This window comes from Rhea americana, unplaced genomic scaffold (assembly GCF_003343005.1).
Source record: "Rhea americana isolate MKP2758 unplaced genomic scaffold, rheAme1 scaffold_126, whole genome shotgun sequence".
In the NCBI taxonomy this organism is placed as follows: Eukaryota; Metazoa; Chordata; class Aves; order Rheiformes; family Rheidae; genus Rhea; species Rhea americana.
In genome coordinates this window covers 442,202-452,792 of record NW_028185328.1, presented here as the reverse complement: position 1 = coordinate 452,792, position 10,591 = coordinate 442,202, and the positions used below count along the sequence as shown (strand labels likewise).

The following is a 10,591-nucleotide window of genomic DNA, read 5'->3' as shown; positions in this document are numbered from 1 at the left end:
ACAGCAAAAACAGAAGGAGAGTTCAGAGATGACTGGTCAGAATGATCAGACAACTGGAGTCTCACATCTGTAGAGTCTTACAGCTGATAGATTGTACTGGCTGCAATTTTATAGTTACAGGAAGACAGAACCAAGAGGGGACAGTAGGTAGCTGTATAAAAGTAAATCAACACACGGTGATGCAGATAGAAGTGAAACGGATACATGCTCAGGTTTTGATCCTATTTAGCCTAGGTCTGAATTTCTGTGACTAAGGACACACAATTAAACTTCTAAGAGCTTCCTAGTCACTACTGTTAACATTGTCCCCCATATTTTTTTCTCACAGCTGCTTCCTTACCAGATCTTTTAAATGCAACCCTTCCTCTGCCTTAGCCTTCTCCTGCTGGCCACAGCTGACTTCTGAGGAGCCTTCTTTCATCCTGAGCTGCCCTTGCTCTGCCTTGTCTGCAGGGAGCAGCCCCATATGAATCTCTAAGGTTGGCATTGGTTCCAAGCTGGGACTTTGTTCTGGGGATTGTTGGAGGCTGCTGCTGCTTGTGCTGCTGCTTTGCCCACATAATGTCTCCTGATTTTCTGCTGCGGRCTGTGGAGCTTCTAAGGACTCCGGTTTCCTGGCTGCCGCCAACTCCTCAGGATGAGAACCTGGATTAGAAACACGAATGAACTATTTAACTACTTGAGACAAAGAGCATGTACCTAACAGTAGTCCCTGACAGAAAGGAAGCTGTGCTGGTTCAACCTGACAKGAACAAAGCTAGACAGCTTTGGCATCCCTCTAGGCATAACAGGACATCGATATGGGAACACCCACCTTCCCACCCTCATTATCACGGCAAACACCAACCTAGTCAGCCACTGTCAACACCCACTCCTGGCTCAGACTCCAACCCACCCTATGGCTCCTACCATATAAGCAAGCCTCTGTGCCACTGGGGCTGAGCTGCATTGCAGCTCCATGGCTGTGGTTAGCCCAGTAGGGACTGCAGGTACATCTCCCTAACTAGCTTTTACCTTTGGATGCTGCTGCTGCCAGGGCAGGTCCAGGCTGTTTCTCCTTCCTCTCTGGGACCTGGTCTGTCCTTGTGTGGCTCCCTGTTTCCAAGACAGTGAGAGTTGGGCTCTCGGGCATCAGAGAAGACAGTTCCTCTAGACTGGAGAGTGAAGGCTTGTCCTTGGCAGGTGCACGGCAGGGGGTGCTGTTGGTGCTGATGACTGCAGATACCCTGAGYGGGACAGAGACAGCAAAGGGCTCTGAGATGTTCAGGGCTTTCCTCTGGTGACGAGGGGAGGCTTCCAAAGGAAAGAGGCTGCTTGGAAAGCCTGACTTGGCAGCTGTTTCTGAGGTGTAGAACATGCGACCACTTTTGGGGGAAGTCTGCTCATTTTCAGCATCCTCTGCTGCCCGGAAGACCTTCAGCTGCTCAGGAGGTGACTTTGTCTGTGGTGCCCAGGGAGCACCTTTCTCCCCACTCAGCTCAGAGCTTCCTTTGGCCCCCATGGCAGATCCTTCCTGCTCCCACTCATTCTCCTTGCTGAGGTCGTAYGAGCTGCCTGTGCCTCCTGTCCGTATTTTCATCACTGGGACAAAAAAACCTCCAGTAGTCACTGTCCTTTTGAATCTGCTTTTCTCATCCTCCCCTAGAGCAGGGAAGATACAAGGGTGTCAACAGAAAGCGAAACATTAGCAGTAGCCTTTTCCCATGAGGAGCCTTCCTCAGTCCCTCTAGCRATGGGGCCTGGCCAGGTAAACACCTGTAGTTCCTCAGAGGGACAGGAACAGTAGGCACTGAATGTCTTTAGGCTCCAGCTATGGATCCCTTTTTAAACTCAGCAAATAGGACTGGATAGGATGCCCTCCAGTGGAAATTATCTTTGAATTTCACTAGTGGCCATTCTGAAACAAACCCAACCAACTCTAGTGCTGGTGTGCATTGCCCACTAAGATCACAGCCCTGGGCTTTGGTGGCTTATTTCATGCCTTTTTCACTGCTTTATACCTTTTTTCATTATAAATGGGAACTTTGTGCCCACTCAAATAATCAAAAACTGAATCAAAACAATCCTACTGCTAATAAAGATGCAGCCAGGCACAGTGATAATTTTCAGATATATATACCAACATAAAAGTATACAGACAAGGGTTAAAAGTGCATGCACACTAAGGTGGAGGCATGTTTCAGGAGACATGCCATAAACACACAAGATTAGACAAYGCACTGAGGTAAGCAAAAAACAGACCCACAGCATACATGGAGAAACAGGACAGAGCAGCCCAGCCCTTCACTCTTACAGTACAGATGATGTATCTCACCTTCCACTGGCAGGGAACACAGTGAGTCCATGCTCTTAGCAGGYCGAATAGTTGCTTTTTCTGTGAAAAATGAGTTTTAGAAATGGGCTTCAGATTCTGTAGCTTTGCAGGTTTCAGCCCATAAAGAACAAAGGCTACATATAAACAGACATGCTAGACAGGCATCAAAGTTACTTTCTGTTTTCAAGCAGGCTCCCTCTGTATCCACACCATGCATCTTACTGCCCACAACACTTGTCCACACAGCTGGGGATCAGCTAGTGCTAACAACAGCTTTGCACCTGCCAGACACGTGCAGAACTATACTTAACCCAGTCAGCCAGCACTCTCTACCATGAAATACAAACATCTCCAAAGCTATTATGCTCCATTCCTTCCCTTATCACATCAGGCCATTGGTTCTGAGGACTTTTTCACTAAACTGACATTAATGCTTTCTCACCTGTCATTCCTTACAGCAAATATTATGTTATTTTTACATTGCACTCCTAGATTGTCCCACTGGCATGAGCATACTCTGCCTCAAGCAAGCATTCTGCAAAATTTATGAGGGAAGGCAATAAGGAACCTATTTTTCTGGTCATCCTCACTGGACTTATAYGTCCAGAAATAAGTTGTCATTTGTCACTAGATTTGTCTCAGGTCTGTTCCTGRGAGATTTTGGAAGGACGTAACTGTTATCACTCTGAAAAGCAGAGATAGGGGGAAGGTAGCTGGCAAGAAAGATAAGTTAGTCRCTGGCTGCCCAAAAAAGATCAGTGGAGCTCTGGAAAATGTCCAGGAGCAAAGTTTGCTATTTACAATGCTGCATAAAGTAGGTAAGGCAGAAAGTGATTTGTTTATCTAATTAAGGGCTCAGGGCCTGACATTCACATGAGTACAGGAGAAACTCCAGCTACTTTTTGCAKTTAGCTGGAATCCTGGCTACCTTTTACGTTCATATGGCATGATGTCTTGAGCACTGGCTCAGTATTCCCAGAGTAACAGAATTCAAGCTGCGAAACTCAAGTTTTATGCAACTTACAGACTTGCACGCATGGATACAAATTATGCTAAGGCACATTCTGGGTTTCAAATAGAAGGGTGATCTGTTTCCTTACATTAGGCTGTAAACAGAGAGTACAAAAAAACACAACACTAAAGCCAAGCTACTCAAAAGCCCTGCTTCAGTGCCTAAATCTCTGCAGAGTTCTGGATTTTTGTGTCTTGCTGTTGAAAATGTACAGCCTCTGTCACTTAGTACTGTGCCTGGAACAAAGCATACCCCTGCCATCACTGGGCTGCAAACACTACTGGACATCCTTGGGTTAGCACTATTTTGGGGCACAATATTCCTTATGAATTTGAGAAGTTGGTCCCCTGATCAAAATARGATGGAAAGCTATTCCAGCACCTGCATGGACACACTATATGATGCTGTCTGCATGTCCAAAACATAGGGCAAGGCAAGGGTCCAAAAAGAGTTGTATCCAGCACTTCACACTCACATCTCATTCATATATAGCCTCTCTTGCCTCTCTTGTATGTGGTGGCAGCTAATGTTGCCAACTTTAACTAWTTTGTTTTAAGTATTGCATTGTCTAGTAGAGTTCCTCCAAACACCAGCTACGAGAGTCATGAGATTATGTAAAAAATCACATCTTCATACCTCTATCATCTTTTATCACCTTTTTAAAAAGCAAGTTAGCAAGTTTCTAATCCTGGAGATGGTAGGAAAAAAAAAAGACATAACACTAGACCTCAAATCACTYCTTTAGGAAATTAGATAAGAAGTTATACTTTCTTTTAAATATAATGATTTTTTTAAGACARCTTCATGACTTTGAGAACTTGACTCATCATTTCTGAATGCTTGGAATTGTCACTACTGGGCAGGTTTCTAGGAAGCACAGTGCTTAAGAGATTGCAGCTCAGAAGAGGGCAGAATTTGGGATTACAGCCAGGAGGAAAAACATCTTTTTCCTTGTAAATTCTGCAAAAGTAATCACTTCCCTCAGAGTGCTGAGAGACTGGAACCATAGGAACTCACGATACCTTGTTTATTACAAAGATACTGAACACAATTAGTTCTTTAATGCCCTTTAGCGAAAGGACTGTCATTCACTCAGTGCTGTGTAAAGAATGAAAGCAGTGAGAGGCTGGCTGGGGAGGAAAAGTGGACTAATCCAACTGAATACAATACATAGCACTTCCTAGTCCCTAAAYGTGACAGCTGGGCAATGGGAGCCTGTTTATCACAAGACCAAAACGGAATATTTACTGTATCTGTCTGATAGATCTTCCTTAARGTTGCTTCTCACCATCACGTGAAAATGAGATATCTACAAAAGCAGGCAACAAACATGTGACCCTTCAACTAATTTACTCTTCATATCATATCTTAAGTTTAATGGTATAAGTGTTATGGATGCAGGTTGTCCCATGCTTTCAGTGGCACAGGYGAAGCTGCTTGAGGAGATATTTAGCCAGAAAGTGTATACTTACCAGAGAGCTTCTGTGCCCTTACGAAGACACTCCCATTTCGACTCAGTTTAGATTTTGATTCTGAGCCAGAACGGCCCAAGTTAAATATTGACTTCCATTTCTTGGACTTGGTAGATAATTTTCTCCTGGAAGAGAAAGGACTCAGGAGGTTACCAAATCCCAGACACTTTTTTTTTGTGGTATCCCACAAAAGCTCCTGAGCTTTCTCACCTCAAGACTGCCCCTCTTTTCTATTTTCTACTTTTCTACTTTTGTGATTCTAAGCCATGCAAGGCATAGCTTAGAGCACAACCAGCTCTTGCTTATCTGTAAGTGATTTATCTGTCTTGCTGATTTAACCATGTCATAGCTGCAAAGACTCCTGAGCTGACTATTCACAGAGTTGGTTCTGGCATGATGCAAAAGCAGCTGTGACTAACTGACCAACCAACTATGCCTGCCTCCAGAAAGGAGAGGAGAGTCTAGTACTCTCTTGCAACATATTGCAGAAAAACAACTTTTTATCAGCTTTTAATGRCAATATAAGATAAATCTGGAGAACTCATGGAACATGTACTATCACCGGGCATAAAAATCTAACCTTTAAATTCTGTATGTCTTATAGTTGCTATGAATTTGCAAAAATAAAAGGAGTCCCTAATACAAATTATCTATTAATGCTTCTCAAGCCAACCTGAATTTTACCATACATGTTTCATGATCATATGTTAGTGTAAGATACTAACCAAAAGGAAGAGGCTTAAGGGAATTAAATCAAATTCTACTAAATGTCAGAGGAAACAGGATACCAATTCCCTATGCCTCTTTGGAAATCCCAACTTAAAACAGCAAGAAACTACYACATCTGAGGCTAGTTCTCTGCTATGCATTTTACTGCATGAAGCTCTGTTCCACTTATCTTCATACCCATTCTGCCTCCTTCAGTTCCACCTCTTTCAGGGAAAGAACTCTTATCTCCCTATCTCATTTTCCAAAGTGGGCTTTCTACCCCCATATTTCTTTTCTATCAGACCAGTACTCAAATCAAACAAACCAGTACTACAAAAAGGATTCATATTTGAGGGATAGGACCTTCAAGTGAGAAAAGAGAAGGCAGTGGAAGAGGACAACACACCCTTTGTCTTAAGCTGGTTATCCATGTACCTCTTGTCAGTATTCTGTTAGATGGATCATTTTTGCTTTAATATATCAAGTTTGAAGAAATATCTTTGCCACAGTGCTTTATCGGTCAGTAGATTAATCAGTCTCCTGCTGCAGAGGTTATAATCTCTCAGAATCAGACAGTGGAGTGGCCATAGAGAAACAGATGGATAGACCAGCAGATAAATAAATATGCTGGGCAGCAACATCAACAATTGCAGCAATGTCAGCTGACACCAGACTTTTCTCAGCATAGGTACCCTTACATAAGTATCTCTTAGTGTTAGAGCAGGAGTGAAATTTTGCCTTATCCCTTTGTTCCGAAGGCAGAAGAATCTGGAGAATTATAAAGCTGGGCAGGTCAGCATCACCAGGCATGCTATGGACCAGCCACCAGCAGATGGAACTCTTAAGAGAGCTGTGTCCAGACCTGTTCCACAYCCAGCTCATGCTTAGCCAAATCCTAAGCTAATCAAAGATGCAAAGAAAATTACTCCTGCAGGAGGTCTCTGAGGTTCTGTCCTGATGGGGGTTAAGACTAGTAGAAATACAAACTCAGCTTCTGAAATGTTTCTCAGAAACAATTGTGTCTCTTTGGAGAAGGTCACACAACTTTCTCTCTTGACATGGCTATAAATTCATAGGTACAGGTGTGGGGGAATCACCCTAACAAGTGTTCCATTCCTGATCATACTGGGGAACCTGCACTTTCTATTTGCACTTTACAATTCTCTTGGCACTTACTTGCTGTCCGGAAGGTCAACAACAGTGTGGAAGAGGGACGCTGTTACAGGGACAATTTCAGGCAAGCTGTTCTCTCTCCTCTCCTTCCGAGCAGGGTGAGAGGCTGACAGACTCCGGGCCTGYGCTTCTTCCAGGCTCACCAGTTTCATTGGTAGGGAGGCTGAGGGGAGGGTCAGACTTTTCCCAATTGGTGTGTTCTCTGAAAGGCAAAAAAGTACTTCAGTTCAGGAGGAGGAGACAACAGCAAGAGCTTTATGTCTTTATTTGACTCTAACATTTCCTGTGGAGTGGGAAAGCAGCGGCACGTGCAGAGAGAGAGGCTTTTGTCAGGTAAGTCTTCCATCTCCCCAGCAACTTTATCCATCAGAGTGCATCCCCAGCAGGGGCCACACTCACCAGCCAAAGACTGCATTGCACAGACTTGCTGCCTCTGCTGTAGAAGTTTCAGTGTCAAACAGACATCCCTGCAAAACAACGGGATTCTTCTCTCCTCCTCCTCAGATGTTAGAGCAGTTCAGTCCCCAATCCAAACCACATGCCTAGTTCTTTCTCTCACTTCTACATCTTTCTCCCTGATTTATCCTAGGAAGGGGGTCTGTTCTAAAAAACATTACTTTTACCTTTTTAATGTATTTTAGGGCCTCATTGACAACCCTGAAAATTGAAGGTCTCTGTTTATATGGCCAGCAGCAAAGTCAGCTTCCTGTGTGTGATCTCACTAATAGGTCTCAGCCCTGTCCTAAACAGACCTCCTCAAGGTGTGTGAATGAAGTGCAGTCTCTGTAGTCCTTCAGTACTTACTCATTCTGCTGAAGCTGTCCGCCAGGGTAAAAGATGCTACCTGTGCAGGAGGGCTCAGTAATGTGGCACTTTCTAACAAAGAATTGGACTGAGACCATCAGCACGTTCCTCTCCTAAACTCCATGTAACTGTTAAAGGCCAGCTATGTTCAGTAATTACCAAACGGGGCCGGTTTTGGGCCAACAACCTGCAATACAACTATAAGCCTTGGAATTTATTAATCAGTATTTTACTGTAATGCTTGCGACAGTAGGGATGCAGTTCCTCACACCATGTCTTCTGTTAGGATATAAGTAAGGGCAGAGGAATGGCACCAGCACTGGCAGAACAGGGGTATTACAGGTCGAGCAGAGCATCTCCTCACAAATGTGGATTCTAGGGACAAATTAGCAGGGAATGCCACAAGTTAAGAGAAAGATGGATGGGATTCTGTTTTCTGGAAAGCAGAAAGGTGCTTAGTCCTCCACTTCTGCATGTCCAACAAGTCTTCCCCATGTGTAAAGAGAAAAAAACGTATTTCTGAAATTTTGTGAGGTTATTTTGGACCTCAGACCTCTTGCACCCATCCTTAAAAGCATTTTGACAACAAACCTGTCACTAAATATCAAAAACAGCATCTCCAAAGTCTGCTGAGCTCCCAGGGGAGAAAAAAAAAGGTATCTCACTTTATAAAATGTATATATATGCCCAAGTAAAAGGCATAWGTTTTTAGAACTCATGCTTACATTTAACCATGGGAGTATGGCCTCATTTTAGAAACTCTGACTCGTGTAAGAATGATGACCATAGGGCAGATATCATTGTTAAGAAGAATTATAACTGGGAGAGCTTGAGAAAACCATTGAAACTGTGACTGATGGGCTTGGAGAGAAAACTGAGGCCAGGACTGAGAAGCTAGTCAGGTRGTCTTCTTTTTGCAGAAAAAATTAAGCTAGAGGATGACATCATGCAAAGGATAAGGCATAGGCAGTCTCATAACACATTGAAGAAGGCTACTGTTCAAAAAGGAAATGATCATGGCAATAAGGAGGACTAAGGTAACAAGGAACAGGGCTCAAGATGGGTTTGAGAAAGTCTGTGAACATGGAGAGATTGTTGATATGCTAGAAATATTAATGGAAGGGAATACAGTTAGAGCTTGAATATGTGGCAAGTAATGGGTGGAGTGATTCAAGGAGGTTGTTACCACTGTTCTCCGCGGAGCTGGCTTTTCTGTTTTTGTTAAAGATCTGATCCACATGATTCAAGATGAACTCGATCACCAGCTGCTGGACTCGCACCTCCAGGAAAGCTGCATCCCCATTGCAGCCAACAGCTTCAATCTCCTTTGACCTGCACCAGGAGAGGAAAGATGTACGCTAGTACCCAGCATTGCCACAGATGGTCCCCTGAGAAGGAGGGAACTGCTTTATTCCTTCTGGTACCATTTGCTTGACAGGACCTGAAACAGGGATGTTTTCCCCACTTTTGCTCCATCTTTTGCCTTCCTTCCCTACCAAGCCCTCATTCTCCTTCTGCCATTCATTCTTCTTTCTTTTTTAAATTATTTTCTCTGTTTTCTCTCTCTTCGTTCCTTCCCCATCAGTGCTATTTCCCTACTTCCCTTTTACATTCTTCATCAGTAAATAAAACTGTGACCCTCAAACTCCTTTCTTTACCACCGCTATGCTGCTCCTTTAGCTCTTTCAGAGTTGGGCCTGAAAGACAATATAAGAACCTTCACACATTGCTTCCCTATCCATACTCAGTGCTTCAATCTTCTCTCTAAAGGGGGTTGAAAGAAATCCCTTAGAATCCTGCTCATGTCTTTTCTATGACATTTTTTTCAATGCTTTGCCTTGTGTCCCAGTAGTCTCCTCACTGCCCTCCTGCACTCTCACATTCTCATCTTGCTCTCAGTAAAGAAACATTCCTTATCTTGACATGCCAAAGTGTTGCTGAAGAAATTATCTCTGGGCAATGGATCCTTTGTAAAGTTAATGACTGGTGTGTTAGATAATAGCTTGGGGCATTGCCAAGAGGATAACCATGTAAGGAGACTGCAGTTGTATTGGTTGCTCCTTTCTCATCCTCCTTGGGACCTGCACTTATAATAGATTGCAAAAGGAAAAAGACTTCAGTTTTTTGACAAGAAGGACAGATGCTGGAATGAAAATGTCTGAATAGCAAATGCCCACTTTGTGATATTCAATAGAATCAACATCTGATTCATTTTTGGAACCTGTTCTGCCATTTTTGTAATGAGATAAGTCTTTAGATAATTCTTTTCGGCCTAAATCTCTCTTGCCAACACCCCTCCATCCTGGCCTACAGCCCCAAAGGCTCTCCCAGGCCTAAGCTTCCCACACCAGTTCTGCCTGCGGCCCAGTATTGCCTCGTAGCCGTCTTGGACTCTTCCTGCACAGCTCACTCCTCTCAAGAGATGARTACTGGGGGCAGAGGAAGGGGTTAAGGAGGGTGCAAGGCTAGGAAAGGAATTATACCAAGGTATAAAATATTTCAATAGAAAATTTACAGATAATATTTTTTCTTGTTCTGCTAAGTTCTACATCATATCAGCAAAAGTTCTGGCTGCCTCTTATCTGTGCCTCTTCCCTGTGCCAGGCAAAGAAAAATGAAAAAGTACCTTGTGATCTTGTGATCTGGCACTGGCTGCCATCTTAGGCCCATTAAACTCTCTTCACTTTTATTTAAGCAGATCTGGACACAGACTTCAATCTTTATTGCTGTATTGCCCTCCCTTCTGAGCCATATTCTCTTTCATTGCTCTGATGTAGAAGCACTGTCGCTGTTAGAAATGTCATTTCCGTTCCACAGTGATGAGCTAACTCCTCATTTTTAAATCAATGTGGTAAGCTTACAAATAACAGCTTAAAAAAGAAAACCCACAAACTTCCTTGGATATTGGCAGTAAGACCTCAGATTAGTCAACCTGAAAGAATATTTTCTCTTTTTTAAAGCTGTTTGCTCTGCCTTAATGTTCCTTTTAGCTGTTCTGTTTGTATCTAGTTTTGCATGTCCCGCTGTAGATTGGCCTTCAGGCTCAGGTTCTCACGCTCCCCTTGGAGCTCAGCATGGTGCTCTAGATGAGAGGATTCTCCACTGTAC

General features: G+C 43.5%; 1 protein-coding gene across 2 annotated transcripts in view; it reads right to left on the bottom strand.

Moving 5' to 3' along the window:
* ARHGAP31 (Rho GTPase activating protein 31) overlaps window positions 1–10,591 on the bottom strand; it is a 64,679-nt gene that overhangs the window by 8,939 nt on the left and 45,149 nt on the right. The window contains exons 6-11 of one of the 2 annotated variants that reach the window (XM_085326033.1): window positions 8,670–8,815; window positions 6,683–6,881; window positions 4,799–4,923; window positions 2,315–2,374; window positions 1,015–1,641; window positions 341–645 (exon numbers count right to left, since the gene is read on the bottom strand). In XM_085326033.1, the coding sequence (XP_085182159.1) occupies window positions 341–645; window positions 1,015–1,641; window positions 2,315–2,374; window positions 4,799–4,923; window positions 6,683–6,881; window positions 8,670–8,815 (1,462 nt within the window). Of the gene's footprint in view, window positions 1–340; window positions 646–1,014; window positions 1,642–2,314; window positions 2,375–4,798; window positions 4,924–6,682; window positions 6,882–7,078; window positions 7,110–8,669; window positions 8,816–10,591 lie in introns of those variants that run through there. The other variant, XM_085326034.1, reaches the window with a different exon arrangement.